Raw genomic sequence first — 13,269 nt, forward strand, 5'->3', positions numbered from 1 at the left:
AGTCATGACAAAATAGTAATAATCATGGTGGGATTTACACACCATCCGAAAATACCATATGTTGCTTCAAATAAAAATCTTACAAAATTCAAATTTGTGATGAATCTAGTTATAACACTTTGTTGTTGTTGTCACTAATACTGTAATACATGTTTTTTCGGTCTCGGTGGTTTGTTGTCTCTTGGCTTCGCCGGCGCACACCGGTGTCGCCGCACGAACTCAGCTATCCGACGCCCTTCATTCGTGTCAGTGATGTTCCATTGCGAGCTGCTGTTATGGTGTCCGTCTTTTTCTCCCTAGGCCTTGTTGTGGTTCATTGTCAGTGGTGGAACAAGCTGCTCAGCGGAGCTTGCTACCTGAGATGTCGGCCTCCAGGGGTTTCGGTTTGGTTCTGTTGCCAGCCTTCCCCTCCATTGTTTTCTTTCTTCTAATTTTGGGCTTCCTCTTGAAGCCCTTCCCTGTTATTTTCTTTTGTGCCTTTGTGCACTTACTTGTATCTGTACTGACTGCCAAGTCACTTTCGAGTGGGAATATAACAAGCGGTGGGGTTTTTGCCCCCCCCCCCCCGGGTCAATCTCGAAAAAAAAAACTAATACATGTTTTTGGTACTCATGATCAATTGAAGAATATACAAAAAGACTGTGTTTTGCCTTTTATTTGCGCGGGGGGGGGGGGGGGGGGGGGGGGGGGGACTTCACCTCGCTTTATAGATAAAGACAAAACAACCCAATCAAATGTGCTCTTCATGTGGATTATAGTAGGTACAAATAACTGAGAAAAAGTGCAAGTACAAATTTTCTTTTTGTGGGAACAAATCCCTTGAAATACAAGGGAACATGTTAGCCGACTGCCTTGTTCCTACTGAGAGAGAAAGAGAGGATATGCTAGAGCAGATATATTAACGGAAACATCAGATTTTTAGGCATGGCATGTCAAACATTTTTTTCATGGCAATTTATGCTGGAGCTAGGATGACAATTTTAGTTGGCGAGCACGGCAATTTTCTAAAAAAAGGAAAAGAGATGAGACGGATTTGCGATGCTCGCTAACTAAACTTTTCACCCTCAGCAAACATAATTTGCCATGAAAAACATTCGATTTGCCATGCCTAAAACTCTGACGTTCGTTGGATATTCAGGTCCTATGCTAAAATCCCCATGTAAATGCGGCATATGATCCAAAGGGTTTATGCAAAAAGTTATTCCTAATTAAAATTTGGAATTCTAGAAATTCATACAATCTAAATACCGCCTCCATATTAGAAATATGTGCTGTTTTGGTCATCCTTCATGTAAAAACATAATTATATCACTATAAATATTGTCTCAAATATCTAAATTAAGAACTTGTAAATCATATGTTTAGATTTATCTCAAAAAGTATATTCATACTATAATATTTTCTTGTGACATGCATATGTAGTGGTCAATCCAAAACCAAATTCTACAGATTTTGATAAGGGCAACATTGTTGCAGATTTTAAAGTGTGCCTGCTCACATGCGTCTAGTACCTTAATTATCATCCGATCGAAAAGAGTTAAGAAAGCTCAACCTCCCTCTATATTCGTCGATCTGGCTCCCCGGGCGTCAACTATGCATTACAAGACTAAAGTATATATTTCGGTTTCAATCGATATCATATCTCAGTTTAATTGTTTTAGTAACAAGCATGATCACTAAAGAAAACCTACGTAAAAACAAAGCATCATGCCCGCCAAATGTTGTCTTCAAAATGTACAGTTTTGAACATACTCATTTTGCGAATGCTCTCCCCAGTTTCAGAGAGCATCAAACTTCCTGGTCGGTTGTAACAATCAATACAATCTTTACACCCTAAAATGGCCAGATTAGGAAACCTAAAAGGACAACTGCATGCCATGCAGGATCATATGATAAGGCGAAGAAGATACTTGCATGTGATATCAAGAAGGGTAGGATGCATCCAATTGTGGCGTGAAGCACGGCGAGCCTCTCCACACCCTGGCGTGCATCTTGAGCATCTCCCTCGCCCTTTCCCTCGGCCGATCGCCCGCGGCGCCGGTCTGCACCAGGAACAGCAGCCTCACCACCACCCCGACCGCCAGCATCTCCTGCAACACTGCTGGGGTCGCCGAGTGCCTCGCCACCGCGTGCAGGGCGCGCACCGCGCTCTCCGTCCCCGCGGCGGACACTCGTGTCACCGCCCTCGCCATAACCGCCAGACCTGCCGGGTGCGCCACAAGCTCCAAACGCCCTTCAGCGCAGCCACAGAGATGGTCCATTACCACGATCGCGAGCTCGGACGCCCGCTTGCTTCCTCCACAGCACTCATCGAGGAGCAACTCCACGAGCGCCCCGACGGCGCCGGCCTCGACGGCCTTGACGCGGTTCCGGCCCCAGAGGCATAGCCGGCAGAGCACCTGGAGTGCGATCTTGACCGCCTTCCCGGAAAGCTTATCTGTCACCACCGACACCACTCCCTCCACCAGCTCGGCGCTTGCCGAGGTCAGCTGCGCCGGTGGCATCTCCGAAACCGCCGCCTTGAGAAGCTGGATGCCGTGCGTGCGCGAGAGGTAGCTTGGCCGCCTCAGCGCGGACGCCATGGTATCCAAGAAATTGTCGCCGCGTTCCAAGACTCTCTTCCAGCTTCCCTCGGAGAGTCTAAGCGAATACAGAATGCTTAAAGCTACGTCCTCCGGCGAGCTCGCCTTTGGCGGATCGACCACGGAGCCGAACATCTGATCCTCCTGGGATTCTAAAGGCTTGCGCGTGTCGTCTGCGGCGTGCTTCTTGACGACGGACACGAGGAACGCCACGGCGCCCGGTGTGCTCTCGACGCAGCGCCGGTTGCAATCGCTCTCGGCGACGATGTCCGCGAGCTCCCTCAGGGACGCCACCAGCAGGTCCTGCCCCCGCCTGGCCGCGTCCACGATGGTTTCCACGCGCGCGGCATCGATGGGAGCGCGCGGGGTGGGGAACCTCTCGACCGCGTGCACCGCGCACCAGCCCTGGATGAGCCGGCGGAGCGTGTGGTTGGGCGTGGGCTCCCGGTCGGCGGCGCCGAGCTTCTGCTTGGTCATCGGGCACTCGCCGTGGCCGTCGGTGAACACCCAGCGCTCGATGCTTTCCCGGTCGTAGGTGATCCCGGACGAGAGCGTCACAGGGTCCCGCATGATCTCCATGGAGATCGGGCACAGGAAGTAGGACGGAACCTCCACCTGCGCCGGCAGCCCCTCCATTGCCTCTTGGTCGTATCGCACCGTGTACGCAACGCACTCTGTATATATGTTTATCTATATCTAGCTATGTACACATGCATGAAGCTAGGAGAAGCTCTAGCAAGTAGACAGGGATGGCTCTGGTCGTCCAAGCGAGGTAGCTTCTGAAGCCGAAGGAGACAGACGAGAGATGGATTTATAGGGCGAGAGTTAGAAGGAGAGAGAACAGAAGTCGACGGTGAGAGATGAAACCGTGGAAGTCTTAGTTGGGCAGATTCTTCTACACGACCATGCAATTTGCGAGTAGTCTTATCTGAAACGCAGGCTGGCTGCTTTCAGTCAGAAAAAAATAATGAAATGATAGGTGTGGCGATGAACAATTTGGTTGGTGTGGCAGGAGAAAAGAAATCAGGAAATGGTGGGCATGGCGAATTAATAAGGGTGATGGCCATTTCCTCGCGGGAGGGAGGTGAGGTCGATCGGGTCGCGCGCGGTTGCCGGACGGACGGGCCAGGGCGGCCACCGCGCGCTGACCACGAAACGTTCTGCGCGTAGCTTTGACCCTTTTGTTTCGGCTTCGCTAATTTCTTTGTTTTATATAGAGTACAATAAAGAACATATTAATATTCACCTATTCGACTGTTCCTTCTTCTTCTCCCGGCCTCTCGATCGCCTGGCTCGCATTGACTTTGAAATGCCAAGGTTGATTAGTGCAGTAGAGTTTTCTAGCTTCAGTTAACTCTCTGCTAGCTGTACATGTGCAGTTCTCTTCTCCGTCCAATAATTCGCTTTGTGCTTGGTACACTGCATGTTCGTATGCGAAACCGACCATGGAGTTAATACCTTGATTGATACGAATCTTAGTACTCCCTCCATCCCAAAATTCTTGTCTTACATTCGTCTAGATACGGATGTATCAAGTCACGTTTTAGTACTAAATGCATCCGTTTCTAGACGAATTTAAGACAAAAATTTTGAGACAGAGGGAGTATCTGTTTTGGTAGATCCTGGAGGAACAGTTGACGATGCATGGAGTTAATACCTTGATTGATACTAGTAGCTGATTTTAGACTACCCACAGTGGGAATAATATAGGTGATAACATTACACTTATCTAGACAAAATAGATGATGTGGCATGTAATTAATGAAGAAAGAAAGGCATGTGGTAACATAACTAGTTACTGTAACATCACATATTAAGAAAAGATGAGTCTATAACCTAATAAATGAAGTGATGCATGACACAACACATATGTTACTACCCACTGTGGAGGTAGTAAGATAGAGTAGTAACATACGCATGTTACTACTCTAAGTTACTCCCCACTGTGACTAGTTTTACGGTTCATTTCTATTAGGCTTCAGCAGTTGAAACTTTGCAAAAAAAATTAAAAAAACATGTCAAAATGTTTTCAAAAGTTTCTTATTTTGAAGCCCTCTTCAAAATGAACACAAATATGATAACAAAATATAAATTGGACTTTAGATTCAAAAGATATAATAGATTTAAATTTATAAGTCAAAAAAAGCATGTGAGGTGGGATGTGTAAGACTACCCACTGTGGAAGTAACATAAGTGGTAACATCACACATATCTAGATAAAATAGATGATGTTGCGAGCGGTTAATGAAGAAAGAGAGACATGTAGTAACATAGCTAGTTACTAGTAGTACTATGAGTAACATCACATATACCAAGGCAAGATGAGTCTATAACCTAATAAATGATGTGATGCATAATACCACACATATGTTACTCCCCACTATAAAGATAGTAACATAGACTAGTAATATATGCATGTTACTGGTCTAAATTATTCCCCACTGTGGCTAGTCGGCATGAACTCTCTATCAAAAGTTGCATGCATGGATCCCATTACTATAATTAAGCCCTAATCACATGGGGGGCAATCTAATTTGCGAATCACAAGGCAATTGAGTGATACGGATTTACGTGCCACAAATCCTCTTCACACATCATGCATAATTACGGCGTATGTAGTGCGGTTACACTTTGTCTCTGAAAGAGAGTGTAATCACGCTATGGTTTTAGTTTTACAGCTGGAAGGGTCACGAAGGACTCTAGAGCTAAAATCCTTGTGAATGACCCCAAAGAAATTAAACATAAGTTCTTCCATTTTGTACAAAGAACCTCTAATAAAACTCTTAAACACAATTCAGTCCTCGTGTGATTGCCAACCTTGTCAAAGATGACAGGCAAGCACCTGTTGACTATCCCTGACAATAACCTCCTTGTCATGACATCACACGACAATGGAAATGGGGCCTCACGAAGATTGAGGTTGAAGATGAAGGCGCACGGGATCCGCGTGAGGCCGACTACTCGACCTAGCCTTCGAAGCCACGCATGAGAGACATCTAGTCATTGGATCTACAAATCTATTGTCGAGGTCGCCGTTTCGCATGTGTGGTAGAACAAATATCATCAAAGCCATGCCTCTCTCTTACCACTCAGTGCACCAAATCTGATGGAGTTGAAGCTATATATGCCCCCATCTCTCATGCTACCACCACGATGGTTGATGCAAAGAGTGAAGGGTGGGAAGGCAACTGAATCAAAGCTTATTGAAGGAGCTTCTGCCGTGTCCACCTCCAACAACAGGCTTCCACCATTGAAGAGTACTGGTATGGTTTCAAAAACAAGCATGCATTTCCTCCGGATGAAAACACACAACCTCGCCTTTTCAGCTAGACCAGGCATTTTTTTACGTGTATGTCTCGCGACCTTGTTAAAGGTGCTGGCTCGATACCTATTTTCGTAACAGGGGGGACAATGTTAGACCTTTGGTTGAATTCGTCAATATTGACACACGCGCAACAGTCCCTTTTGGAACACTTTTTTTAGTAGTGTATTTTTCGCCGCTCGGTCACATGTGACACGTCTCAAACGTATCTATAATTTCTGATAGTTTCATGATGTTATAATATCACTTTTGTATATTTTATAGCATTTTATATTATTTTTCTAGACTAATCTATTAATTTAATGCCCACTGTCAGTTGTTATTTCCTGCATGTTTTTGTTTTCCTAGGAAATCAATATCTATGAGGATCAAAATACCACGGGATTTAATAGAAGGGTCCATAAAGTGCCGGAGCCAGATGAGAGGACCCACAGGGCCTCCAAACGGGTAGGGGCACGGCCAGCGGCTGACCTGTGCCCCTATGCTATGTGGTCCCCCTGCACCGCCTTAGCTCCATTCTTCCACCTATAAACCCCATATTTCGCGAAACCCTTAATATCAAGTTTTTCCGCCATCGCAAGTTTCCGTTCCGAGATCTATTCTGAAGGCGTGTTCTGGTACTCTGCCGGAGGCTTCTTCATCAATCTTGCTGCCTCCATGACCATATGTGAGTAATTTCTTTAGGACCTTAGGGTCCACAGTAGTAGCTAGATGACATTCTCTCTCTCTCTCTCTCTCTCTCTCTCTCTCTCTCTCTTCAATACCACGTTCTCGTGAGTTGCCTCACGTGATCTAGATCTATCTGATGTAATCAGTGGTAAGTTTGTTGGGATATGACAAATTGTCACTTTATGATTAGATCATTGAAATCAATTGAATCTTTTGAAGCTTCTTTGTTGTATAACTGAATAGCTTTGTATGCTTTCCGGTCTATTTGTCTTCTTTGGCCAAGTTTGATGGGTAAATCTTCAGAGAGAGTTGTGAACTATGGTGGGTTGTAATATTGCGCTGATCTATATCCTAGTGATAGAAACGGCCAAGACTCATATTGTATTGTTTTCATTAAGGATAAAACGATGGTTTCTTGTCATATTATTTGATATTCCAGTGTCTCCATTATGTCATCTTGCTTATTGCAATGCTTTGATTGTCATGAACTTAATACTTTGAGATGGATGTTGTATAGCGGTGTTTGGATGGAGTATTAGTCGTAGATGTAGTTGGATAACGGTCTGCATATCATGAATGTAATGCTTATATGAGATTATACTATGAATTATCATAGTCATAAATATAAATATTACAATTTAATTATTGTCCAATTGTAATTGTTCACCACACTACATTGTCTTGCTTATGAGAGATGCCACTAGTGAACCTATGGCCCTTGGGGGTCTATCTTCTTATACTGAAAACTTTACCAGAAAAAGTATTTCCTTGTTGTAATGTTTTGTTTATTTTATCTATCTATTAGTTCCAATTGTACCATGCAATTTAATCTTGTAACTAGCAAGACAAGAAGCTTGACAGCTTTCTTGTCGTGTTGGGGAAAAGCTTGTTTTGTGTTTTCTGTGTAGGTACCGGTAACTTTATTTGCTGGAAAAACACCTTCTGGTTCGATAAACCTTGGTTCACCATTAAGGAAATACTTATTGATAGGTTACTACACCCTAATACTTGGCTGTTACCCAACCACTCTTATGAGTAAGGTTATGAAGATTCTCCCGCAAGACAAGACAGATGGTCTCAAGTTTTTGTTTATTTTTCCTATAAGTTGGCTCGTTCTACATCATTCCAGTTTTCGTTTATCTACAGTCGTGTGCATAGGTTGGATCATTCTGGTCTACAATTCACTTCATCGGCGACAATTGCTGTTTTGGTGTGCTGGTCCTACAGGACTTTAGCACAATGACTTTCAGACCGTCTATTACAACAAGGTTTTCCTGGCTCCGATGAAGAGGGGGCGATGATGATGATGCACCTTCGGCTCGTTTCAGTTTTTGTAGTCATCGCTAGTTGGTCTTCGAATTTGGATATAATTTCTGTTACACTTGGTGTTCTTTGTATTGCTTTGGTGAGTATAACGGAATTTTTTCCAATAATAATAGTAATATATAGATGTACTATCCTCTTTTGTATTAAAATAATAACTTTATAGCTAACTAAGCCTAGCTCAGATGATTAAGTTCTTCGTGCTGGAACCAGTCCACTGGGGTTCAAATCTAGACTTGGCATTGGTGCTCCCATTTTCCTAAATTTATTTCATGCTTCCCAACAATGTTTGTTCAGTCGAAGGAAGCATTCTCTTAAATTGTTTTGCCGGCTCAGTATTTTGGAATTGCTCATAGGTGTACGGTGTGCATATGTGCATTTGTAAGGGTGAGTATACATACATGTATGTGAGCATGTACAAATAGTCAAGTCCTTTTCTGGAGGGCCACATGTCGGCAGGGCACACCTAGCTTTGACCCGCATCTCATTTCAACGCACACGAGCATTCACCAGTGGACTTTTGGTGTGCAGTTAGTTCGATCTAACCTTTTTCCGTTTTAGTTCCGGTCCAACTTAATTCTCTTGACAAGCATCATCTAACCTAACATGGTCAGGCCGTCGGGTCACAGTTAATTAGGATCAATACGGTCGTTGTACGACGGCAACTTCCCCAAATTCGTGTTCATTGTCCACATATGATTGTTAAGGTTTATTGCGGGAACCTCACGTACCGCACGGATACCTTTGGATGCGTACGTGCTAGTTCCAAAAGCCAAAGGCCACAATCAAACGACGACGGAACAAAAAGGTTGCAGTGTAAACGTATGGCGCGCCTTATATAAGCACGTGCTACGTGAAGATCAATGACACAGCACGTGGGCAATACTACGAGCTAACACCAACCCATATGTACATTTTGTCTTTTGGAACGCCTTTCTGCTTCACATGCATGCACGCACGCACGTCGCATTCCTGAAAATCGTACTCATGGAAGAAACTTTTACACTTTCGGTTGATCTGCCCCATATTTCTTTCTGTGAGATCCAAGCCATATCATATGCCAGCGCAGTCAGCAACATCGGCGTCCTTTGCCGGTGTTGCATGCGACGACCAGCTCATCCAACAAACTAATTAAGATACTCACTAAAAAAAACTACTCTCCAATCCATACTACTTGTCATCAAATAGATGTATCTAAACGTATTTCAACACGTAGATGTATCCATTTGAGCGACGAGTAATGTGGGGAGGAAGTAATTAAGATCCAGTATTAGTATTAGCATGTGTGAAGGAGAGCCTTGGCGCAGTGGTAAAAGCTGTTGCTTGTGACGATGAGGTCATGGGTTCAAGTACCGAAAGTGGTCGGACCTTTCCTCGGACCCTGCGCAAGCGGGAGCTACATGCACCGGGTTGCTTTTTTTATTAGTATTAGAATGTCTATCCCAGGCATGCATCATCGAGGTGAAACTCCCAACCCCACCCAATACCTCTGGGGGAAACCCTACACCAGTTGATCGGATGACATCGGCAATCATGTGTCGTTACCCCCTTGGGGGTGGCATTCTTGGAGATGCACTCGTGCTCGAGGGACCAACGGACGACTTCTTCGGTGGAGCGGTGTTTCTTTCTATATATTCATGATGGTAGTTCTCGGCGGCGTGGAGCAGTGGAGGCTCGGCGTCAGATGTGTGGTGATGGACACGCGTGGGAGGACGGCGTTGTCTGGCATCAGGTGGCGTCGATGGCAGAGAGGCCTAACAAGGTCGATACGACAATACATGCTTTCAGGATGGATCGATGGAAGACGGAGGTGACGACCCTTGCAGTGTGTGCGTGTGGTACTCACTGTGAGTGCATCGGACCGAAGTGTTACTCAGTCCCGCCTATGTGGTTTGGATGTGGCATCCGGCTTTAGATGTTAGGTTGTGGTGTGATGTCTGTTTGGTATGTGGCCCGGACATTCGACACCCCTTCTCTACCAAAAAAGGCTTTCACCCCGCTTTATAAATAAAGCAAACCGCCAAGAGCACATACAAGGACTAGTTCAAAACACACACACCCAAGTCACACAATAAAGGTCCAGAGGTACTGCTGAGGGCACAACTCAACAAGCCCAAAACACACAAAATAAAAGAGAGGCTCAGCCGTGGCCAAGGCCGTAGCCGGAGAGCAGCAGACGACTAATCAGGCTCAGGAGGAGGCAGCGGAGGGGGCGGTGACAGGCGGACGGCCATCGAGCGGAGGTCGGCGATGAAGGCGGAGATGGCGTCCCGATCCCGAGGACGGCTAAGCGGCCGCCAGAGCTGCAAGTAACCAGACAGTTTGAAGAGGGTGTCAGTAGAATGTCAAAGAGGGGAGAGCTGAATCACAAGTTTATTGCGAATAGTCCAGAGCGTCCACGCGAGAACCTCAATCTCAAGCCACCTAATATGGCAAGAGGGTAGCGGGGAGGCCTGTAATTCGGCGAAGAGGTCGGGGAAGTTGGAGTGGCACCAATCTCCACCAACCGCCTCTCTAAAGCGGCTCCAAACGAACTGAGCAGATACGCAGGAGAAGAAGATGTGGTTCGAGTCTTCGGGGGTATCACAAAGGGGACAGAGGCCAGAACCCGGGCCATTGCGCTTGCGAATCTCAACCCCTGACGGAAGCCGACCGTGAATCCATTGCCACATGAATACGGTGGGATGGCGCTCTCGGGCTCTAGCAATTGCGCAGGCGCCCCGCCCCTGCCCGCGCTAGTGGCCGCCTCCGACGCCTCCCCGTGCTCCGGTGTCGCTCCGGTGACAGCGCCCTCCTCCGCCTGTCCGGTCCCTCCCGCCCCGTCGACCCCCGGCGTCGCCCCCGTTCCTCTGTCCTCCTCGCCCGCCCCTGCTACGGCCCCACGCCTCCGCTAGGCGGATTTGGCCGACGAGGAGCCATTCCCCCCTCCGGCCTGTGCCTCCCCTCCCCTGGCCGCCGCGTCCCGTCACGCTGCGTTGCCCTGGAGGGCTGGTGACCCAGCCCCCCGCGTGCGGGGTTCGGTCGCCGGCTCGCGGCCGCTGCAGTCGCCGACTTCGCCCTCGAGCTCGTCTCGGGCGTAAGGGCCGCAAGGTGCGCCCTTGGGGGCTGGTGGAGCTCGCCGACGGCGGCTCCGGACTTGGGGCGTGGTCGGCCGTTCCGAGCGGGGCGGAGCAAGCATGTCCTGGCGTCGCCCGGTCGCTTGTGGCTCGCCGGAGTTGGCCCCTGTCCCGCCTGCGGCTCACTGCGACCTGCCCCCGCGGCTCCGCCCGTTCGCTCGTCGCCATTTCGCCCCTTCATCGCATCCTTTGGCCCCTCCGTCCTGTGCCTCCGCGTTAGCCACTCCCAACGGCGTGTGTGCCTGGCCTCCCCCTCGGGCTCGCCGGCGGCGGCGGCGGTGGGTTTCGCTCCCCGGGGAGAAACCCTACGGGACGCATCTGCCTCCTGCTTGCTGGGCTGTGGCCCGGCGGGACGTGGCATCCTGGGCCGTGCGCCAGCCCAACCGGCCCGTCCCCCCTCTGAGCCCGCGCCCCTCCAGTTGGGCTGGTTGGCCCCTCCCGGGCCGCGCTCGTGCCCTAGGCCCAATTCCCTGGGGAGATCGATCTGGCTCCCGGGGGGCCTCCCGACCGCTTCATTCCCTCCCTCCGCCGCCACGTCTGTCTTCGCTCGCTCCGACCTCGCGCCTCCCCCGAGCGCATCCGCCACCGTCCCCCCTTCCCCCGCGTCTCCCCCTCCTCCTCCGCGCTTGGCCATGCCCCGTGACTGGGAGGACGGGACGTCCCGTCCCAAGAGGCGGGCAGAGGACCGCCGCGACCCACATCGCCCCTCCCCCGACGCCCTCCGCCGCAAGGAGGAGCTCCGGCGCAAGCTCCGCGAGGGCCGTCGGGACGACCACCGCTTCCCGCCTCGCCACGATGCTCGGCGCCGCTCCCGCTCCCCTCGTCCTGCCGCCTCGGGTGATTGGCGCCCGCGCCGCCGCTTGCCCTCTCCGGCGCCTCGTCGAGGCCGCAGCCCTTCCCTAGCTCGTGCTGCGCGCCCCCCGTCCCCGCGCGTCCAAGCCCCGGCAGCCGCGCCGGCTTCCCGGAAATACGTGCCGCCCCACGCCTCGGCCCCTACCTCGGCCGCCACCTCGGGCGGCGCTCCCTCTCGCGGCCGCCAAGGCCCTGCCAAGAAGAAGAAGCGCCGCGGCCAAGGCCGTGGCAACCCGCCCGCCCCTCCGTCCTCGGCCCCGGGCACCTCCGCCGCCCCGGGTCCCGTCTCCAACCTCCCTCGCCCCCCGTGTTTCAATTGCGGGGTGCCGGGTCATTCGCAAGTCAACTGTGTCAACCCCCAGTGCTGCTCTCCTCTGCCCGGACCGCCCTGTGACATCCGAGCTCATGATGTACGGCCACGGCATTGAGGGGCTTGGGTTCTTCCATCTTGAGGTCCCGGATCTTCCCCCGCCCACCACCTCCCTTCAGGCGATCGTTACGGTGGTCGACGGGGTGGCATCCCCGGAGATGATTGAGGCTGAGCTCAACCACCTCTACCGTCGCCAGCGGGACTGGGCGGTCACTCCCACAGCCGGCCACATCTTCACCGTGATCTTCCCCGACACCGTCAGTTACGGCTACGCCACTCGTAGTGGCCGGATCACCCTCGTCCTCAACCAGCTCGTCGTCGACATCACTGAGCCGGTCCTCGATGCCCCTTCGGTGGCTGTTCTGGACACCGCATGGCTCCTCATGGGTGGCCTCCCCGACATCACCCGGTCCGAGCTCGTCATCCGCCAGATGTCCCAGATCCTGGGAAAGGTGGTGGTGGTCGACGAGCTCTCCCTCCGCAAGGAGGAGGAGGTCCGGGTCAAGGTCAAGTGTCTAAACTCCTCCAAGCTCCACGTCACCGTCCGCGTTTTCTTCAACGACCGGGGCTACAACCTCCGCATCGCCCCCGAGCCTCCCAACCACGTTGTCCGCCCCCGCTTCACCGATGATGGGCCCCCTGGCGGTAACCCGGGAGCCGGGGGGACTACCACGGTAGACACCGCCCCCGCTGCCGCAGGTCAGAGGACGGAGAGGGGTCGGATGACTCGGCCTCCAAGTCGCAGTCCCGATCGCCTTCGCCTCCGGTCGACGGCGGGCATGGGCGCCAGGCCGCGCCGGCCCCCTCCCTCGAGGCCCCCCTTGATCATGTGGCCGTGTCTCCGGCCGCCAGCGACGCCTCCAGTGTGGGCCTGGTCGTCTGCCCCGCTTCCTCTCCACGCTCCCCGGTCTCCGCCGGTCCAGCCGGGCTGGTCCTGGACATGGCCCTCCCCCTACAGGGTCGGTGTCCCAGGACCCGTCCCCCTCGCTCGATGGTGGCGGGGTGGCCGCCCCTGACCCCTCCACCGGCGCCACC

At 50.9% G+C, this 13,269-nt stretch overlaps 1 protein-coding gene across 1 annotated transcript; it reads right to left on the bottom strand.

Moving 5' to 3' along the window:
• Positions 1–1,721: 1,721 nt before the first annotated feature.
• LOC125538191 (E3 ubiquitin-protein ligase PUB23-like) lies at positions 1,722–3,431 on the bottom strand. Its single transcript, XM_048701473.1, has one exon. The coding sequence runs from the start codon at positions 3,216–3,218 to the stop codon at positions 1,923–1,925; it is 1,296 nt and encodes a 431-aa protein (XP_048557430.1). The 5' UTR covers positions 3,219–3,431; the 3' UTR covers positions 1,722–1,922.
• Between the last annotated feature and the right edge of the window lie 9,838 nt (positions 3,432–13,269).

This window comes from Triticum urartu, chromosome 2 (assembly GCF_003073215.2).
Source record: "Triticum urartu cultivar G1812 chromosome 2, Tu2.1, whole genome shotgun sequence".
NCBI lineage: Eukaryota > Viridiplantae > Streptophyta > Magnoliopsida > Poales > Poaceae > Triticum > Triticum urartu.

Excerpts from the sequence above, each read along its gene's own strand:
- LOC125538191 (XM_048701473.1), bottom strand. The coding sequence starts at position 3,218 with ATGGAGGGGCTGCCGGCGCAGGTGGAGGTTCCGTCCTACTTCCTGTGC.